Source organism: Drosophila willistoni, assembly GCF_018902025.1.
Source record: "Drosophila willistoni isolate 14030-0811.24 chromosome XR unlocalized genomic scaffold, UCI_dwil_1.1 Seg144, whole genome shotgun sequence".
In the NCBI taxonomy this organism is placed as follows: domain Eukaryota; kingdom Metazoa; phylum Arthropoda; class Insecta; order Diptera; family Drosophilidae; genus Drosophila; species Drosophila willistoni.
In genome coordinates this window covers 8207225-8228669 of record NW_025814057.1, presented here as the reverse complement: position 1 = coordinate 8228669, position 21445 = coordinate 8207225, and the positions used below count along the sequence as shown (strand labels likewise).

Here is a 21445-nt window from a genome sequence, read left to right as displayed (position 1 = left end):
ACAAAGCAAGTCAAATCAATGAATCAAGCCCAACACAAAAAATTCTCAAGTTTAAGTCAAGGTGAATAACTAACTAGAGTTAGTTATCATCCCATTTTCTTTTTGATATTATTTATATCGTTGCTCTTTCACAAATTCAATTTACTATTATGTGATATAGGAAGTTTTATGCACAAGCTTTATCGCATGTCAGGGTCACCGAATCCCAATACAGATCGCTTGGACAAGTATGTACAAAGCCTTGTGTACCATCGCATTGTATGAACTTGTGGCAATTGTATGGATGGGGTAGATAATGTACACCCGGATGATTTAGGCACATTGCATTGGCATCCACATCGGGAATTTCTGTTGTGGTTGTAGTTGTTAAATCGACGCCATTAGTTGTTGTTACAATAATTGGTATATTTGTTGGTGTTGGCTCACCTTCAGTGGTGGTTTCGCCGGAGGATCCTGGTGTGGTTGTTGTTTCCTTTGATGTTTCTTTTTCAGTTGTTGTTGTTTCGTCTGGTATTGGAGACGTTGCTGTTGTATCACCCCTATCGGTGGTCACTTCGGAGGGGCTTGTGGTATCTGCAGGATGTGTTGATTCCTCAGAGGATGAATCGGAGGTATCGTCGTCGTCATCATCATCGGTTGTCTCTTCTGTTGGTAGCTCAGTTGTGGTGGTGGTTGTTGATTTTGTTGGGCATGTAGTTGTTGTTGTTGTCGTCACTGGTGACGCGAAGCATCTTCTGGCACCTTCAAGTGCAGTTGCCAGAATAAGTAGCTGCAAGCCAATGAATAGCCAAGAAACCACTGAGAACAAAAATGTATTCCTTTTGCAATTACAATATTTTAGAATGAGTTTTTCACACAACTTACGTTTCATTCTATTTAGCTTGGATCAAACTACTGATGAGCATACACCTAATGGCTCTCGTTTTTATATCATTCAAATATTCAAATATTTCCCTTTATCATTATCTAATTAGCATACGACAAGAGACTAATGTGTCTCACTTTTATCAAAGTGTAATAATTAAGATAAGAGATCGATTGCAAAATCATTTACTACAATTCCAATCAATAGGTGCAATTGCATAAGAATATTGCATCTTTGAGTACTTGAAAATATATACATACCTATATATATAATACAAATATACCTAAATTAATATTTGAGGTACGCAATCGAAAAACCATAAATCAAGATAAGAAATCAATTTGTCAAAGAGATAAAATTACGAATTGAAAGAATATTTTTAATAGCATAGTTTTAGGCTGACTTTAGAATGAAACTAGGGACCCGACCTAGTATCGGTCATTTTGATTTTTAAATACCCTTTAAACATATTAATTGATTTACCTACACAAAGATCAAATTGACTATTCGAATTTTTAAGATCGTCCAAATCATTTCTGACTCAAATTTTCTGACCTTCAAGTCACTCTTATATCTAATCAACATCTAATTCGTTATATTTCAAGTGTATTGATAAGGATAAGATGGCTGTAATAATTCTAAGAATTTTGTTTCACAAATGTTTTTTGTGTTAGAAAATTGAATTTATTGTTATTTTTAGCATGCAATTTTCTTATATGTTTTAGCAATTTAATTCATTAAAAATGAAATTGTTGCATTAAAAATGTATCACGTTTTGTATTAAATCATCGCGTGTACCATCAAAAATTTCGTGTATGAGATTTTGGCGACATTTCGTTATCTTAGAGGTTTCCTCATATAAGTATGTAAGAATATTTTTATTAGTATCAATTTCCTTTTGTTCATTTGAAAGCGCCACAGCTACACTTCTCGGAACAGAGATATCAAACTTTTTGCGAAACAAAATAATTTTTGCAAGATAAATTTTTATTCATTATTTTTATGCCAAATTTCGCAAGGCTTAAAAAAATTATGGTAATTATGATAAAGTTATTTTCTTTATTAAAAGTTTTTATTTTTTTTCTTACAGCAACTTTCTGACGTTCATTAAAACGATTTCTATATATTAAGCTTTAATCGCAACTAATATATGTAGGTATAATACAGAAAGGAAGTATTTTCAAGTATATACTTAAAAATTTACAAGTATATGGAAACTTGATTATATTACATGATAAGACAAGCTACTTTATTTATGAGTGTTTTAAATTTTACTGATTGCAAAAAAAGAACCAAAAAACGGGGAAAAGGGTAATTTGGTGGCTATATAAGAACACAAGTTTCTGTACTTTTAGTCCGACTTGACCATTGCAATTCATCCAACGTAAACATGAAAGGTATTATCTGATAGGTTTCCTTTTAAATTTTGATAAGAAATTTATCGTTTATTAGTCGACTTCTTTTTTAGATATTCAATTGTTTGCTGTATTTGGCCTATTTGTCTTTGTGGCGGCTTGTGCCACCGCATTGCCATTCGAGGATACAACCTTAGTAACCGAAACGGATATAACCACCACAATTGAACCAACTACAGTGGACTCCACCACAACAGAAGATAGCACCACACCAGAAGATAGTACAACACCAGAAGAGAGCACCACAATTGAGGACATAACTACAACGGAACCACCGCCTGTTCTATGTGATGATGGAGTGGATTTCCTACCAGCTCCGAACTGTGAAGAATATTATCATTGCCTACATGGTGTTGGAATTTTGAAAGTATGTCCGGACGAACTCTATTGGGATCCCATTCTTAATGTCTGTGGCTGGGACACCGTGTATTGTCAGTCAAGTGAAAATGACAAGGATGAGCCAAACAATCCAGCACTTGATTGCTCATTGGACGATGCTGAGTTTCTTCCTTACGAACCTGATTGTTCCAAATACATTCAATGTGTATCGAAGCGACCGATCACGCAAAGTTGCCCACCAGGTCTTTTTTGGAATCAACCATTGAAGCATTGTGATTATGTATGCGATTATAGTTCCGAATAGAAGGATATGCGAGGATGATTCAAACAATATCTGTTCATGTCATAACACAAAAACAAAAGCAAGAAATTAAATGATGTGAGAGAAAATATATTGAACTCCCAATAAAATGTGCATTTCAACATGGCAATACCAATATTAAAGCAAATCACAGCATTAATAATAAAAAGACTATCCTTTGGATTCTCTATTGGTTTCGTGCCGCTCTAAATATATAAATTATTGTTGAAGCCAGCACACAGATGATCAACGAACAGCACAATCGATGTTAAAATTCGATTTAATAAAATATTTAAATTGCAATTTAATAATAAGCAGCTTATCTGATAATCAGGCAGACAGTGACCTTGGCGCGTGCAGTTCGCTTCCAAGTGACACTATCGCCTATATATCCCGAATCGTATGCCGACTGCGAAATCAATTAACTGATCGGCCCTTATACCAACACCATCAATGTGACTAGTCAATCAATTTTAATCGTTCAAGTATCTTCTTAGAGATAACGATTTTGGGTAAGCGCAATACTTAATTTTGATAAGAAGTGCAATGTTCTACGCCAGAAAAATACAACTAAAGGATTCAAAGGACCAACTACTTATCTGAGGAAGCACAATCAGTTCGCAGCCAGAAGAAACTACAACTGATGAGGATTCAGATTATTCAGAGAAAGACACAACCACTTTAGTTCCTGAGGAAAGCACAACCAGTCCCCAGCCAGACTAGAAAGTACAACTGAAGAGGATTCGACAGAGGGACCAACTACTTTATTTCCTGGGGAAAGCGCAACAAGTCCTCATCCAGAAGAAACTACAACTGATGAGGATTCGACAGAGGGACCAACTACTTTAGTTCCTGAGGAAAGCACAACCAGTCCCCAGCCAGAAGAAACTACAACTGATGAGGATCGACAGAGGACCAACTACTTTATTTCCTGGAAAGCCAACAAGTCCACCAGAAGAAATACAACTGATGAGGATTCGACAGAGGGACCAACTACTTTAGTTCCTGAGGAAAGCACAACCAGTCCCCAGCCAGAAGAAAGTACAACTGAAGAGGATTCGACAGAGGGACCAACTACTTTAGTTCCTGAGGAAAGCACAACCAGTTCGCAGCCAGAAGAAACTACAACTGATGAGGATTCGACAGAGACCAACTACTTTAGTTCCTGAGGAAAGCACAACAAGTCCGCAGCCAGAAGAAAGTACAACTGATGAGGATTCGACAGAGGGACCAACTACTTTAGTTCCTGAGGAAAGCACAACCAGTTCGCAGCCAGAAGAAACTACAACTGAAGAGGATCGACAGAGGGACCAACTACTTTAGTTCCTGAGGAAAGCACAACAAGTCCGCAGCCAGAAGAAAGTACAACTGATGAGGATTCGACTGAGAGACCAACCACTTTAGTTCCTGAGGAAAGCACAACCAGTCGCAGCCAGAAGAAACTACAACTGAAGAGGATTCGACAGAGGGACCAACTACTTAGTTCCTGAGGAAAGCACAACCAGTTCGCAGCCAGAAGAAACTACAACTGATGAGGATTCAACAGAGGGACCAACTACTTTAGTTCCTGAGGAAAGCACAACCAGTTCGCAGCCAGAAGAAACTACAACTGATGAGGATTCGACTGAGAGACCAACCACTTTAGTTCCTGAGGAAAGCACAACCAGTCCCCAGCCAGAAGAAAGTACAACTGAAGAGGATTCGACAGAGGGACCAACTACTTTAGTTCCGGAGGAAAGCACAACCAGTCCGCAGCCAGAAGAAAGTACAACTGATGAGGATTCGACAGAGAGACCAACCACTTTAGTTCCTGAGGAAAGCACAACCAGTTCGCAGCCAGAAGAAACTACAACTGATGAGGATTCGACAGAGGGACCAACTACTTTAGTTCCTGAGGAAAGCACAACCAGTCCCCAGCCAGAAGAAAGTACAACTGAAGAGGATTCGACAGAGGGACCAACTACTTTAGTTCCTGAGGAAAGCACAACCAGTCCTCAGCCAGAAGAAACTACAACTGAAGAAGATTCAACAGTGGGACCAACCACTTTAGTTCCTGAGGAAAGCACAACCAGTTCGCAACCAGAAGAAACTACAACTGAAGAAGATTCAACAGAGGGACCAACTACTTTAGTTCCTGAGGAAAGCACAACCAGTCCCCAGCCAGAAGAAACTACAACTGAAGAAGATTCAACAGAGGGACCAACTACTTTAGTTCCTGAGGAAAGCACAACAAGTCCGCAGCCAGAAGAAAGTACAACTGATGAGGATTCGACTGAGGGACCAACCACTTTAGTTCCTGAGAAAAGCACAACCAGTCCCCAGCCAGAAGAAAGTACAACTGACGAGGATCCAACAGAGGGACCAACTACTTTAGTTCCTGAGGAAAGCACAACCAGTTCGCAGCCAGAAGAAACTACAACTGAAGAAGTTTCAACAGAGGGACCAACTACTTTAGTTCGTGAGGAAAGCACAACCAGTCCCCAGCCAGAAGAAAGTACAACTGAAGAGGATTCGACAGAGGGACCAACTACTTTAGTTCCGGAGGAAAGCACAACAAGTCCGCACCCAGAAGAAACTACAACTGATGAGGATTCGACTGAAAGACCAACCACTTTAGTTCCTGAGGAAAGCACAACCAGTCCCCAGCCAGAAGAAAGTACAACTGAAGAGGATTCGACAGAGGGACCAACTACTTTAGTTCCGGAGGAAAGCACAACAAGTCCGCAGCCAGAAGAAAGTACAACTGATGAGGATTCGACTGAGAGAACAACCACTTTAGTTCCTGAGGAAAGCACAACCAGTCCCCAGCCAGAAGAAAGTACAACTGACGAGGATCCAACAGAGGGACCAACTACTTTAGTTCCGGAGGAAAGCACAACAACTCCTCAGCCAGAAGAAAGTACAACTGAAGAAGATTCGACAGAGGGACCAACTACTTTAGTTCCTGAGGAAAGCACAACCAGTTCGCAGCCAGAAGAAACTACAACTGAAGAAGATTCAACAGAGGGACCAACTACTTTAGTTCCTGAGGAAAGCACAACCAGTCCCCAGCCAGAAGAAAGTACAACTGAAGAGGATTCGACAGAGGGACCAACTACTTTAGTTCCGGAGGAAAGCACAACAAGTCCGCAGCCAGAAGAAAGTACAACTGATGAGGATTCGACTGAGAGACCAACCACTTTAGTTCCTGAGGAAAGCACAACCAGTTCGCAGCCAGAAGAAACTACAAATGAAGAAGATTCAACAGGGGGACCAACTACTTTAGTTCCTGAGGAAAGCACAACCAGTCCCCAGCCAGAAGAAAGTACAACTGAAGAGGATTCGACAGAGGGACCAACTACTTTAGTTCCGGAGGTAAGCACAACAAGTCCGCAGCCAGAAGAAAGTACAACTGATGAGGATTCGACTGAGAGACCAACCACTTTAGTTCCTGAGGAAAGCACAACCAGTCCCCAGCCAGAAGAAAGTACAACTGAAGAGGATTCGACAGAGGGACCAACTACTTTAGTTCCGGAGAAAAGCACAACAAGTCCGCAGCCAGAAGAAACTACAACTGAAGAAGATTCAACAGAGGGACCAACCACTTTAGTTCCTGAGGAAAGCACAACCAGTTCGCAGCCAGAAGAAACTACAACTGAAGAAGATTCAACAGAGGGACCAACTACTTTAGTTCCTGAGGAAAGCACAACCAGTCCCCAGCCAGAAGAAAGTACAACTGAAGAGGATTCGACAGAGGGACCAACTACTTTAGTTCCGGAGAAAGCACAACAAGTCCGCAGCCAGAAGAAAGTACAACTGATGAGGATTCGACTGAGAGACCAACCACTTTAGTTCCTGAGGAAAGCACAACCAGTTCGCAGCCAGAAGAAAGTACAACTGACGAGGATTCGACAGAGGGACCAACTACTTTAGTTCCGGAGGAAAGCACAACAAGTCCTCAGCCAGAAGAAACTACAACTGAAGAAGATTCAACAGAGGGACCAACCACTTTAGTTCCTGAGGAAAGCACAACCAGTTCGCAGCCAGAAGAAACTACAACTGAAGAAGATTCAACAGAGGGACCAACTACTTTAGTTCCTGAGGAAAGCACAACCAGTCCCCAGCCAGAAGAAAGTACAACTGAAGAGGATTCGACAGAGGGACCAACTACTTTAGTTCCGGAGAAAAGCACAACAAGTCCGCAGCCAGAAGAAAGTACAACTGATGAGGATTCGACTGAGAGACCAACCACTTTAGTTCCTGAGGAAAGCACAACCAGTTCGCAGCCAGAAGAAAGTACAACTGACGAGGATTCGACAGAGGGACCAACTACTTTGGTTCCGGAGGAAACCACAACAAGTCCACAGACAGAAGAAACTACAACTCAAAGAGATTCGACAGAGGCACCAACTTCTTTAGTTACTGAAGAAAGCACAACCAGTCCGCAGCCAGAAGAAAGTACAACAGACCAGGATTCGACAGAGGGACCAACTACTTTAGTTCCTGAGGAAAGCACAACCAGTCCCCAGCCAGAAGAAAGTACAACTGAAGAGGATTCGACAGAGGGACCAACTTCTTTAGTTCCTGAGGAGAGCACTACTAGTTCGCAGCCAGAAAAGAGTACAACTGACGAGGATTCGACAGAGGGGCCAAGTACTTTAGTTCCTCATGAAAGCACAACCACTTCGCAGCCAGACAAGAGTACAACTAACATGGGTTCAACAGAATGGCCAACTAGTTTAGGTCCAAAAGGGAGCACAACCACTCTGCAACCAGGAAATAGTACAACTCACCAAGATTCGACAGAGAAACCAAGTACTCCAACACCCACAGAAAGTTCAACCACCCTGCAGCCAGACACGAGCACAACTGCAGGACTTCCACCTTCTTGCAGTAGTGGTGCCGAATATTTGACTGTCGAGACTGATTGTCGAAAATTTATACAGTGTAGTAACGGGGTTGAATACCCTATGGAATGTGCATCTGGAACTTATTGGAATGGGAAGGGCTGCGGTACGGATTCCAGTTATTGCAAAAATAATGAGACTTCAACAAATCCTGACACAGACACTTGCAAGAATGGAGAACTTTTTGCTGTTCACCCAACTGACTGCAGGAAATACTATCAATGCAATCATGGTCAGCCAATTGAACTAGAATGCCCCCCCACCCTATTCTGGAATGCAGTCCTAAATACATGTGACTGGAGTTGTGTGCCACAGACTACGAAAACGACTTTTTCTTGCACAACAAACAAGCAATTTGAAGCTATACCTTCGGATTGTAAAAAATATGTAAAATGTGTTGATAATCGTGGCATCATAATGACTTGTGATCCAGGACTCTATTGGGACCCTTCAACCGAAGTGTGCAGCAGCTCCAAACATTTCTGTCAGTGAATTTATTGCCTGTTATTTAGATTTTAATGTTTTAAAAATCTATAAATGAATAAATACTTTTTGCCACATTAAATACAAATCTTATCGCATGTTTTCAGTACCGAATTCCAGAAAAGATACTGAGGGCAGGTTTTCACAAAGGGTATATAATCGCACTGTATGAATTGACTGCACTGTCCAGGATACGGTATCAATTGGCCTAGTTGACTGGCACAAAGTTGTACTAAATCGATGTCCTCATTGGCAGGTGCTGCAGTTTGTAATTGATCTATATAAGGCGGTAAAGTCGTACAGTCAGCAACTCTTTTATCAGCACATCGTTGCAACTCTTGGCTCCAATGAAAATCCGGAGGACATTCCAAAGTATCCACTCTATAGTATCGATTGCATTCATTGGGATACTTAAAATAATTTGTGATTTGAGCACTGGAAAGATCTGCCACTGCAGACAGCATAACAATTAACCAAATATAGCGAAGCACTAAAAAAAATGTAGAACTTTATAGCATTATAAAATAAAACATATTCCAGAGATCTTACTTTCTTAATGACTGCCGTGATTCACACAAATGTAGATACATTTCAAAGAACGAATGGTTTTTATAGCCATCATGAAGTAATTATGGTATATTGGCATCTTATCAGAGACATTATCAAGTAAATACAGATTTCAAATTACTTATTTGCCACATACGATGCGCTACTGTCCTTGAAACTGGAAACTTGACAGGTTAAGTGGAAATATTAAATATTTATTCAATTGCATCGCAAGTAGCTGCCATTTGTCAATTAATCATTACCAACTACATACTTGAAGTAGAAATTCCTAGGAATTTTTATATTTCTGGACCTATGAAAGTAAATATATCCCGTTGCTAGAAAATAATAAAGTAGAAACCAAAGTAAACTTACCAAGCAATAAGTTTTTCTTAGAATTAAATCAAAGTAACTGAGAGAGAGAGAGGGAGAGATTACCTGGAATTTTCTAGTTCAATCACCTATCAAGGTTTGCTTTGTAGACTTAATTCTAATTGGGAATGTCTTATATTTAAAAAAACAAAAACATATTTTACCTTTACCATTTATCATTTACCAGCTATTTGACTAAGAATACGATAAATATATTTCAAGTACTTTCAACTGATAAGCTCATCGACTAGCAGTCTATAAAAGCCAATGCAATCTTTAGAATCCATATTCAGTTTTATACCGGATAAAATTTATAAGTAAGAATTGAAGTAATTGAAAACTTTAAAAGCCTTAATCGATGTCTTTCTGCTTTCAACAGTGAAACAAATTCTAGTGTATCTCTCTCTAATTGTGCTTATCGTTGCCTCGGCCAAAAGCCAAACTCCAAATAATGCCTTGGTACGTAGTTAAATGAGCGGTAAAATCTTTAAAATATAATTGTGTTCGAATGTTTCCTTAGCTGCCAATTGCTGATGAATTGGGTTTGCAGATGGCTCAGTGTCCACTAATTGACGATCCCACTCACCCTGTTATGTTGCCTTATCCCGGTGATTGCGGAAAATATTACGTCTGCTTTAGGCGTTTGGCATATGCCCGACAGTGTCCGTTGAATTCTTATTGGAGCCCAGTGACTTATCGATGCGATTCAAAAATGTTATCAAATTGCCAAATAGATTTGCCAATTTACACAGATAATCAGGATTTTGGGATACAATATAGCCCATATCCATATCGTAGCTGTCCAGAGAACAATGAGTGGAATGCAGCACTTCAGCGTTGTGAGCCGTCACAATTTTCCAACTATTTACCCTGGATGCAACCGAACCCAACAGGTAACCCAACAGGAATTGTCCCCACTGCCCCCACACCACCGACTCTGCCAGCATTGCATCCAGATAACTATTTGCCCATAGATCATGTTGCTATATGCAAAGGGAATGCAATAAATACATATCAACCCTATCCTGGCGATTGCCACAAGTTTATCCACTGTGGACCACAACCAACTGTAATTACGTGTGCCGGACAATTGTTTTGGAATGTCAAAACTCAATCTTGTGATGTCACCCAGGTTGGCTGTCAATGGGGACAGTAAAAACGCTGCTGAAAATGCAATTTCAAAACCTCTTCACATTTATAAATATATATGTATATCTATAAACAATAAATGCACAGTATATAAAAAGAAATCAAAAATTATAATTGGTAAAGTTTAATTAGTTTTGAATCCAATTTCCAATCGTCTGCAGGAGATACTTAGCCAATGTCTGTGAATCCTTGTTGGATTCATCATTACAATTGGCCAATTCGGCATCCATACAGGTCAATTCAATGGGACTGAACTCCTCGCCTTGTGGACATTCATAGCCAACGGGTATGGGTTCTTGGCAAATGATATATTTACTGCAATTATATGGATAGGGTACCAAAGCCTTATCAGCTTGATCGGCGCAAAAATCATCTGGCTGAGATGGTGTTATTTCCGTTGTGGTTCTGGTTGTTGTTGTAGATGGTTCTTCAGTAGTCGTTGTGATTATAATCGAACAATTGGCGTACCATGGAGCCATACATCGTTCCAATTGAGCACTGAACTCCTGCCCCACTACACAATTACCAATAATGGGATTGGGCTTAACACATATTATGAATCTGGTACAATCGTCGGGATAGGGTACAAGTTTACCATCTTGGATACCCTCACAGGGATCCAGTTGAGGTGAAGCTGTCGTAGAAGTTGTTGAGCCAATTGTGCTTGACGTTTCGTCGGGGCTAGAAGTTGTTTCATATGTATCAAGACATGCATCTGGTGATACATCAGCACCACACTCACTCCTCCAGGGGTCGTAGAACTCTCCTTTTTGGCAAACCTCCATCATATAAACGTAATCATCCACACAACGTATATACCATTGACAATCCTCTGGATAGGGCAAAGTAAGCCCTGAGCTATTTGCACAGACAGTTGGAGTTGGTGAGGGCAAAGGCCATGACGTTGTGGTCTCTGATCCTGTGTCTGGACAATCACTATCCAGCCAGCTCACACACTTCTGTAGGCTCTCACTGAAATAGTAACCAGGAGTGCAATAAAATGCAATCGGCACTGGATCCGCACATACAATATACTTTTCACAGTTATCCGGATAGCTGACATATTCCCCCGTAGTTTGGCCCGAACAAATTTCCAAATCGATTGGATAATCCGTTGTGGCAGTAGTTTCATCAGTTGTCTCAGTCGAGAGTTCTGTGGTGGATTCAGTAGTAGATTGAGTAGTGGATTCAGTGGTGCTACTGACTTCTACTTCCTGACACGCTGTGGGTGACACATTCGGTCCACAGTTGCTGGTTTGGGGATCAAACCAGGCATTGGCTATGCATCTAACAATGACACTCTCTCCATTGCCCATACAAAGAATATATTTCTGACAATCGCTCGTCAGAGGAAACGAAGCACCCTCTTCTTTACCAGCACAAATATTTTCAGGTTGTACTGTTGTTGTTTCGGTAGTGGAAGCGACAGTCGTAGTACTTTCGCGACAGGCTAATGGTGAAACATTTGGTCCACAATTTCCTCCTTGTGGATCAAACCACGCATTCGATGGACACTTGGCAATTGTGGATTGACCATTACCCAAACATAAAAGATACTCATTACAATTTGATGTGAGGGCAAATGATGTACCTAATTCCTGACTTTCACAAGGATTATTTGCAGCGGTAACCGAAATAGTAGTTGTAATTTCTCGGCACAATTCCGGCGACACTTCAGGTCCACAGTTGCCCGTATAGGGACTAAACCAATTATCTGCAGGGCACGGGAATAGACTATAAGAACCATTACCCCAACAGTAATAATATTCCTGACAGTTTTCAACATATGGCAACGATGTACCCTGCTTCTCATTTAAGCAACCTTCAAACAGATCGTCTATTGTTGTTGTATCCAGTTCTGTTGTTATTGTTTCTGCTGCTGTTGTTCTTGTCGTCGGCGTTGTGGTAGTCATCGTCGTCGTCGTCGTCGTCGTGGTTGTTGTGTTGTCGCACCAAGTATCATTGGGATCATCACAAATGCGCCATTCAGGATTATACCACAAATTGCCCGGACACTCATGCAGTACACTTATTCCATTTACACACTCAATATATTCATTGCACTCACTACCCGCTGGCAGCAATGTGGAATTGGTTAGATTTCTGCAAATATCTGGCAATATCGGATAGCATTCAACCGCTTCAGGAGTATCGCATATATCTAATTGTGAATTGAATAGCTTCTCATCCGGGCAATATTCCAATTCTGCATGAGAGTCATTGCAGGATATATATGCATCACACTCATAAGGATATTCATAGTAGCCCGTCGGTAGAGATATACAGAAATCTTCATCTATCTCGAATATCTCCATTTTTGCTGCTGTAAGTAAACTTATCCATATCAGCACAGGCAACATTATCCACTTGATGTCTAAAAAAAAAAAAATTTGCAAATTAATGAGCCGAACCTTTAACTATCCAGTAGAAGTTACCATATTTGAACAATCGGTGTAAAAGAAATAAGTCTTAATTATCTTTTATTAGTTGCCTTTAAAAAAATCAGAAACTTTGAATCAAACTGAAAAGAATCACAAACATCGAATCAAACTAAAAAGGGTATTCGCCATTTGTACATTTTTGTCCTTGTGTCCTTGATGTTTCATCGTTCGAAATTCAATGAGTTTATTGAGGGGAAGTCAACAAAAAGGCAACTTAATAAGGAAATAAATTTGATTTCATTATTTCTTGCGAATTTTCGTACCGGCAACAAACCTCTTCTTATATGTGGCAAATCATTCTTATCACCATTCAATTCATTCGCAGAAACAGAAACTCACAAAATTAGAGCCCAAAAAGAGGCACTTTGACTTCACTAATAAACTGGAACATGTCATATCGTTAAGAACAGCATTTAATGTACATTATAAATTAATTGTCAGTCTTTGACTTATCAGTAATAGACTTCCCAAATGAATTTCTATTCTTACGCAATATGAACATACCTCACGATATTAACTTGTTTTAAATGAAACAATTATAGAGAACTACAAAATATCAAAAAAACTGTATGTAAGTTAGTCAACATTCTAAACCAATTTTGGTTGGACCTATTGTTGAAATGGATAACACAAATTCTTTCTCAACACATTCCAAGTAGAAGAGTATTTAAATTCTTTCATTACCTTTCATTATATCAAATGAATAAATATATGTTTTTCGTTACTTTGTATAATTTTCTCTCTTTCAATAAATTTGCTAAATATTAAATCTTTTCAGTGGTTTTTTTAATGCCTTTAAACAGTTTCACACCTTGGCAGCGACTAATTCTACTTGTATGATGTTTGTAGAATTTTTTGGCAACTTCCAAAAAAAAAAAATAATAATATCATTTAGCTGATAGACGGCCGCCAATCATAGCGCAGATTAAACATATTCCCCACTGAGAGAGATAAGGGTTTCTCTATTGTTTATAGAAATTCCTCAAGGTAATAACAAATAACAAATAATTGTTATAAATTGGTCAAGTGAAAAGTAATCAAAAAAAAAAATTGTACTACATAACTTCAGTATCTCTTAACAAATGACTAATTCTTTGAAATTTTTTTGTTCATTTCACAATACGCAATCTTTTCCGTTTTCCGTACAAACGGAAAGCAATTCCGTTTCTACAATCAGTACAACACGTTTAATTCTCCGAATTGAGCCAAAGTGTTATTTAGGGTTAATTTCGTTAACTGCCCTAAAGTTTTTGGCAATCTCAAAATTTGATGTCACTAAATATAGACAGAAACCAAATGTTTACCTAATTATAGATTCCAAATATCTTACAGATTTCATTAATCAAGTCAGGAAAGTGAAGCACGTGTATGTGTTCGCGTTGACAACTCGGTTAACCAGCCATAACGACGACGTCAAAGACCGGTAGGCAACTTAAACCTTATTAATCATGATGGCCGATGCCAAAGTCGATGTCGATGTCGTTGGCGTACTTTCCCACCTGGAAAAAAAAAACTACAGACGCCGTTGAGACAGAACGACGCCCCGAGCCTTTTTTTTTTTGCCTTCTTATTGTTTTTGTTTTTGCCGTTTTCTTTTTCGACTTTTTTGTTGTTGCCTGTGTTCTCTTTGTTGTAGTATTTTTTATTTTTGGGGATATTTTGCATAATCTCTCGGCAGACGATTGGCTTTTGCGTACAAAACCAATCAGCAATAAGCTGAAGAGATCTTCCCCATATATCGGAGACACCTATATATAAATTGTGAATACAACAGTCGGTCAGTTGTCAGTTTACATTATACCATTTCCATCAATGGCCAACAGAATGAAGAGCGCGTTGTTTATTTCTTTAGTCCTACAAATGCTACTGTTATTATTCATTTGTGGTTAGTGAAGTGAATTTGTTCATTAAATGTGCAATTGCCTGTATTGAAACATATATATATCTCTCTCTCAGACTTAAGAATATGTGAGGCCATTCCACTGCCGTCGTCGTCGTCGTCCTCATCATCCTCATCATCATCATCATCTGGACAAGGACTCTCGTATCAAGAACGGGAAGAACTCTATCGACAAACGCCAGCAGTGCCCGATGAACGTATGGCCGATGCCGAATTGGATAATGCCTATGAATTGTTCAATTTGAAGCCTCAAAGACCAACAAAGTCCTCCGCCATCTATTTTTACTAGTTGTCACCCAATTGAAATCACTTCCGTTTATTTTATTTTCTCCTATGGTTATGGCTATGTATTAGTTAAGCTCAAATTTATAAAATAATAAAAACAAATTACTGTTTTATGGTGAAACGTGCGCATTAAATGAATGTATTACTTTCCATTTGCATTCCGCTATATGATCACGTATCATGTCTAGCATATCCGCCACTATAAAGTTCAACGACAATTCCACAGAAGCATTCACTTCCAAAGTACTCATCAAGCCAAAATGTTCACATTCTATCAAATGGTTACTCTTCTTCTAATCAGCTCCATGCTGATAATTATGAGTAAGTATCCTAATCCTCTAGAGAAGGTGTCATTTCATTTAATATTTATGTGTTTTTACAGCAAATGGCCTACCCTTCTTTGACTTTAGCAGAGAAGATGATCGTGATAATGAAATCAGCGGCGAAACCGAAAGGAAGATTGTGATACCCAGATTGGATCGTCTGTTTAGCAGTGCCGAAACCCCAGTGAAAAGGAGCCGCAAATATGATGATTTACGCTTAAATCGGAATGAGAAACGTGAAGCTGCTGCATCCACCACCACGGATAGTTCGAAACATGCCCACTCCATGATCACTTCCATGTTATCCTTTGTTAATAGTGTTGTCAATTTCGGTAGATCATTTGTACGCAATGAATAGATAGATCTATCAGATAGATACTGTAATAACTTGTATATAAAATTAGTTGCAATTTTTAAGTTAAAGACCTATTAAAGTTAATATTTAAAATTTATACAAAATTGTCTATGATTTTCTTATCACACAGGAATATAAACCAACAGAAGCTGAAGCCACAAAATTCTCATTAAGATCCTTGACCATAACAGCATTCTGGTCATGGTAACACCTGTGAAGATCACTTCAGTTGAATCTAAAAATATAGTCTTAAAATGATTAAAGTTGTCAGCAATGCTTGAAATTATAAAAATAGTCCGAGCTTCTCTTTAGTAGTTGCTACCGAAGGGCTGTGGACTACCTTCGGTTATACCCTTGACCAATATTTATAGCATTTTACCAATTTTATATATACTTGCAGTATTTACTTAAAGATCGGCAACAAATATCCTCAGTTTTATATAAATTATGCAAATTTGTTCATGGTATAGTTGAAAGATTTCCATTGACTAAAATCATTCTTCATACAAAAAAAAAAAAAACTAAAATGAGACTTTAATTAATAAAAGAAGAATTTGAATAGACCTTAATGTCTATATAGGCAAAAGTGTAAGGATAAAAGTTTCAATTTGAATCGATTATATTCTAGTTTTCGCAATTCTGAACACAATATTTGAACAGAAAAGATCGTTGACCTCAAAATGTCAAATAATTTTAAAAACTTCATAAATTTGCTCAATAGTGAAGTTCAAATTGTGTGTGGAATGACCTGCCCCACTAAAATGATGAGAAGCTTATGTTTATATAATCGTGGTTAGAAACCTGATATGGGTAGAATTTCTTAGTTTCATCGGCACTTCAATATTCCTGCATGCAAATTGAATGTGATTATGAAAAAATCTATTTATGTATATTTTTTTTTTTTTTTTATAATTGGATTAAAATCAAAAACGCGATGGAACGAGCGCTTGACGCAACATGCGATTCGCACGAGTTAAAATTCCATTGGGTCACACGAAAGACGTGTGACCCAGCGTGTTATAATGTCGCATATCGAGACCATAGACAGATTTACATCAAGAATTGAAATAAATCATTGTTGTTTCTTTTCTTTTTGTTTTGTTAATAAGGTGTGATATTCATGACGTCTTGAAAAGTAGAGAAGACCGGCCATGCCTACCTTTACGCCGGGGGTTTTTTGGCTACTTAAAGAAATTTGTTTAAGATGATTAAATATGACGACACACAAGAGACGACAACGCCAACGACAACGACAATGACTAGGGGGGGTCGACTAGGTACACTGATGCGAAATGCTAATTTGTTGGTGTTGTTGCTGCTTTTGTTGGCATTGTTTAAAGCCGGCTTTAATTGTAAATATTTGTTTGTTTGTATAATAAGTCATAATGAGACCTTGTTAGGGGCAAAATTCTACAGCGACTACTACTACTACTACCACAAAAAAAGTAAATATGTATACGTATATACGCCGCGTATTTCTAGTTAAAGCTCTTTAAGAATAATATTAAAAATTCATTTTTTTAAAAATAGATGAATGGGGTTTTTATTTATTTTTTTTTTTTTTTTAATTGGATTAATTTTTTTTTGGGGGGGAAATTCCGTAAATTATTACAAGTTTGTTACCTGCCATCCGAATAATTGTTAACAAAAGAACAAAAAATTCTCATTTCAAGGTTATTTTGTGGGGCTTTCGCATTGCAATTTATTAGCGGCTTGAACTTTAAATCAATTAATTATAGCTCAAAATCAAACACCGTTAGCTTATAAATTTTGTGCAAGTTTTTTTTTTTTGCTTTGTTTTGTTTATTTTCTTTTTTTGCGTTTTTTTATTGGATCACATAAACATACAAAAAAAAAAACAATTTATATATATATGTATATATATATATATATGTAGATATGAATGAAAACAAAAGATTTAAGCCACGAACTTGCTTTGAACTATTCAATCAACAAGTTCTACACGTTGTTTCCTCCTCCACCTCCTCCTCCTATTGCTGCTAGCTCGCCTCCAATAGATGATATTTAAACATTTTATTCAACGATGACATATTCTGGGATAGCTCATTGCAGACACGTATCACGCAACCTTTTTGGTGAAGAAGAAATGTGATTAGATATTATCCATCCAAACAAGAGATAACATATCCATAATCTGATGATCTGAAACTAACCCACTAAATATTTAATCACTTTCAGCAGCACCATGTCAGACAGATAGATTAAGAAGAAGTGGCGATGCACACGCGCCGAGATTTAGAACCAAATTGAACACAAATTCAAACATGCAATCATGAATAAGTGAAAACGTCGAGTGAACGGCGACAGAGGCGATGACGACGACCGCGACGTTAGCCGCTCTGTCGACTTCGACAGCGTCGTTGGTACTTGCACAGTGAAGCAAATTTGTAAATGAATGAGATTCATTTAGAATATTGATATCCTGTTTTGCTGAAATTAGCTAGATTTCTCTCTGATTTCTATTTCGTTGTATTGTCATCTAATAATTTGATGATAAAACTAAAGAAAATTGCATTGGCGAATAATTGAATAAAAGTCTCTATTATAAGAGAATATCTAAGTCAAATAATGTTTAAGAACCCTTAACCATTAATTTTAATATAGAATCTTAGTTGAAAACAAACTTTAAATTTCAATAACAGATTTCTACATAAAGAACCTAAAATTAGTTTATTAATGTTTGAAAATCCAAGATAATCTATTACAGTAGATATTTTGGTATAAGTATAGTATCTTATGTTTATATGTTTATATTTTATTGTATGTGGAATCACTGTTAAATCGAAGCACATCAAATTCGTATCTTTTTTTTTTTGGTGTGGGCAATAAAGCTAAATCAAGAACTTCTTGTCGATGTGATGCAATTCCCTGATTTCTTGTTGTTGTTGTTGCTGTTCTTTATTTATATTTTTTTTTTTTTGTTTTTGCTTGTTTTTTTTTAAATACCAAAAAAAAAATATGTACATTAACATTTTGAGTTTGAATCTTTTTTTTTTTTTATTTATTTATTTTTACTTTTATTTATTTTTGGTTTTGTTTTTTGTTAGCTTGTTCATTTGCGTGAATTGCATAAAGTTAAGCGAAATAACAGTAAACGATGCTGAATTACGTCATCAGAACTCGTTTGCATCTGCAAATTGAGGCCAAAATAAAACTTTGACCAAAAACTCTTTGAAATTGAACGGCTCTGACACTCAATTGCAGCCAGTCAGCTGCGGCCAAAATAGCAGGCAAAAGTCTCAGTCTCTTTATCAGTGCAATTATTTTTGTCATTGCAACCAGTTTCTGATCATGTTTAGTTTTTTTCCCCTTTTTTTCTTTTTGACTACTTTTTGGTCATACCCTTCCCAAAATGTTCATAATTATTTTCTACCCAAAATTGGTGACACACAAAATCCTTGTGATGACTGAGAGACTCTCTCTAGACATTATATCGGTTTACTATATCTGAGATAACATCATACAACAAAGTGTTTAAGTAAGAATAACTTTTATATAAAAAGTTTTTAATCAAGAATCTTTTGTAATGGAAAATCAAAGCAATTGCTTTACTTCACTTTAATATAGGGTATAGCAACAGCGGTTAAAAAACATCAAAGTCCAAGCCCTCTGATTTTTGTTTTTTTTTTCTTTCTGTTTTTGTTGTATTTTTCTTGTTAGTTTTTTTTTTTCTGTTCGTATTTCTTGAAGCATGGCATCAAGACCCAAAAAAGCAACGTCGCTGTCCACACGTTGGTCATGAATTTTGCACAATTTTTTGTGTTTTGATCGTGATTTTCAAAAACTCAGCTCTTTGGCTCTTGGCTCTTGGCAGTTGGCTCTAAGCAGTTAGCTGGTTTCTTTTTTGTTGCTTTGCTTTATTTTTTCTCCTTTTTGGGGTTTTAATCGTTATAGCAATAAACTTCAAGTTTCAGTGGGCTGAAACACTGAACACTGAAATGAAATTGCATGTGTTATTTTTGCTTTATCGAGTTTTTCAAAGCGAGTTTTTTTTTTCTTTTTTTTGTTTTTTGTTTGTGTTTTGTTAAAATCGAACATGTTATTCACCTTCGGTTTCATTTTACACACACGCACACTTTTGCTTTAGACCGTAAGAACTTTAGGCGAGGCTAATTCCAAAAAATGAAGTAAGTAAGTCGTCTCGCCGACTTTGGTATACCATACACCAGTAAAGCAAATATTTCAAGCATTTTCACATGCTTCTTACAAGCATATCTTAGTATCTCGCTCACTCAATCATACGAGCACCCTAGCGCCCCCACCAGCCAACGGCCAACTCCGGCCTTATGGAAAAACGTTTATATGCATAACTCGACTGTTTTTTATCCGATTTTGATCAAATTTGGTATTTTGATAGATATTAGTATTAAATTTAAGTGTGCCAAATTTGATTGCATGAGGTAAAAAAATACGCGAGATAATCAAGTTTTTCAAATTACGGGGGCGGAAAAGGGCGTGGCAAAATTTTGAAATAAACTTGATCACTCTACATACTACACGAGTCTACATAAAAAATTTGGTGGCTCTAGCTCTTATAGTCTCCGAGATCTAGGTGTTCATACGGACAGACGGACAGACGGACGGACGGACAGACGGACAGACGGACGGACAGACGGACATGGCTAGATCGACTCGGTTGTTGATCCTGATCAAGAATATATATACTTTGTGGGGTCGGAGATGCTTCCTTCTGCCTGTTACATACATTTTGGCGACTTTAATATACCATTTCACCCTATGGGTGTATGGTATAAAAACCAAAAAAAAAACCAAAGAAACGAAAAAAAAACATCTCCAAAAAAATGCTCATATTGTTCCACTTTTGGCTAAACGGAACTCAAAGTTGCAAGTGTTAAATGGTTATGCATTGTAGGTAATGTGTTTTCCATCGTTATTATTTAATTTAATTGGTAAAATAAATTGCATTTTAATTAAGCAAATATGCATAAGTGATTGGCCATATATTATGAGTGGGGCAAGTAGAGCGTTTCGAGAGCCACTCCGATGAAAGATTAAAGGAATTTCTGGAATTTGCGACAATACAGGAAACGGGAAAAGTAACATACCTTGTAAAAGTGTGATTTTAATTCATTTTAATTCTCGAAAATAACTTACCAAAGTTTAGAGGAAATCTGTAATATAAGAAAATAATATTGAGTTAAAACTGTGTAAATCTATTACATATTACTTAATAATTATTTGATTGGGTTTAGATTTTTAGATTTCTGAGCATTACTTGACTTGTTAGAGATTTTGATTTCGACAAATTTATTTGATATTTATTGATATCTCCTTTCGCTTTCGTTTCCCATTTATTCATTTGACTGAATTTATTCTCAGTGGGTTTCCCTTCTAAAAGGAATCCCTAAAGTAGGCTATGAAAAATGTTTAAATATGCCAAAAATTCTGATCTTGACTAAGAATATCTGTTGATAATTTTTGCCAATTTTCGCACCTCTTCACATTTCGCAACGAAGATCAAGAGACTAGTGAAAAAAGTGATTGATGTCAGACACTCAAAGATCACAAACAGAGAAACAAATCGATAGAGAAATATTGATCAAGAGAGAGGGAAAGAGGGGGAGGGAAACCAGTTTTTCTCTCTCTCTTTCTGTCTGTTGAAAGCCGGCCGGTAAGGCGGAGCTGGGAGAGACTGTAAAATAAACAAACGAGCAAAGCAAAACAAAAACCAAGAAAAAATATCTTTATCTCAGCTGGTGATGAAGTAATAAATTTTTATACGGGATTGCCGAAGATGAAAACG

At 37.6% G+C, this 21445-nt stretch overlaps 9 protein-coding genes across 9 annotated transcripts; 5 read left to right on the top strand and 4 right to left on the bottom strand.

The window, feature by feature from the left end:
• Positions 1-45: 45 nt before the first annotated feature.
• LOC6639276 (cell wall protein DAN4) lies at positions 46-871 on the bottom strand. The gene is made up of 3 exons (XM_002061878.3): positions 865-871; positions 427-798; positions 46-348 (listed from the first exon to the last, which is right to left on the bottom strand). Exons 1-3 carry the CDS (start codon positions 869-871, stop codon positions 167-169), a joined length of 561 nt encoding a protein of 186 aa, XP_002061914.2. The 3' UTR covers positions 46-166.
• Positions 872-2231: 1360 nt separating this feature from the next.
• Positions 2232-3063, top strand: LOC26529341 (peritrophin-1). The gene is made up of 2 exons (XM_015179151.3): positions 2232-2262; positions 2334-3063. The coding sequence occupies exons 1-2, from the start codon at positions 2256-2258 to the stop codon at positions 2921-2923; spliced, it is 597 nt and encodes a 198-aa protein (XP_015034637.1). The 5' UTR covers positions 2232-2255; the 3' UTR covers positions 2924-3063.
• Positions 2994-6813, top strand: LOC124460698 (flocculation protein FLO11). The gene is made up of 3 exons (XM_047012113.1): positions 2994-2998; positions 4387-6112; positions 6194-6813. Exons 1-3 carry the CDS (start codon positions 2994-2996, stop codon positions 6749-6751), a joined length of 2289 nt encoding a protein of 762 aa, XP_046868069.1. The 3' UTR covers positions 6752-6813.
• A 1487-nt stretch (positions 6814-8300) lies between these two features.
• Positions 8301-8769, bottom strand: LOC6639278 (probable chitinase 10). The gene has a single exon (XM_015179057.3). It carries the CDS (start codon positions 8751-8753, stop codon positions 8367-8369), a length of 387 nt encoding a protein of 128 aa, XP_015034543.1. The 5' UTR covers positions 8754-8769; the 3' UTR covers positions 8301-8366.
• Positions 8770-9595: 826 nt separating this feature from the next.
• LOC6639279 lies at positions 9596-10415 on the top strand. Its single transcript, XM_002061881.4, has 2 exons — positions 9596-9666; positions 9728-10415. Exon 2 carries the CDS (start codon positions 9758-9760, stop codon positions 10361-10363), a length of 606 nt encoding a protein of 201 aa, XP_002061917.2. The 5' UTR covers positions 9596-9666; positions 9728-9757; the 3' UTR covers positions 10364-10415.
• A 32-nt stretch (positions 10416-10447) lies between these two features.
• LOC26529666 (chitin-binding domain protein cbd-1) lies at positions 10448-20811 on the bottom strand. Its single transcript, XM_015179175.3, has 2 exons — positions 20797-20811; positions 10448-12730 (listed from the first exon to the last, which is right to left on the bottom strand). Exon 2 carries the CDS (start codon positions 12714-12716, stop codon positions 10485-10487), a length of 2232 nt encoding a protein of 743 aa, XP_015034661.3. The 5' UTR covers positions 12717-12730; positions 20797-20811; the 3' UTR covers positions 10448-10484.
• On the top strand, positions 14658-15021 carry LOC124460697. The gene is made up of 2 exons (XM_047012112.1): positions 14658-14682; positions 14754-15021. The coding sequence occupies exons 1-2, from the start codon at positions 14658-14660 to the stop codon at positions 14984-14986; spliced, it is 258 nt and encodes an 85-aa protein (XP_046868068.1). The 3' UTR covers positions 14987-15021.
• Positions 15203-15748, top strand: LOC6638909. The gene is made up of 2 exons (XM_002061882.4): positions 15203-15303; positions 15365-15748. The coding sequence occupies exons 1-2, from the start codon at positions 15243-15245 to the stop codon at positions 15661-15663; spliced, it is 360 nt and encodes a 119-aa protein (XP_002061918.3). The 5' UTR covers positions 15203-15242; the 3' UTR covers positions 15664-15748.
• Positions 17558-17912, bottom strand: LOC111519771. The gene is made up of 2 exons (XM_023181722.2): positions 17835-17912; positions 17558-17749 (listed from the first exon to the last, which is right to left on the bottom strand). The coding sequence occupies exons 1-2, from the start codon at positions 17866-17868 to the stop codon at positions 17661-17663; spliced, it is 123 nt and encodes a 40-aa protein (XP_023037490.1). The 5' UTR covers positions 17869-17912; the 3' UTR covers positions 17558-17660.
• Positions 20812-21445: the final 634 nt, after the last annotated feature.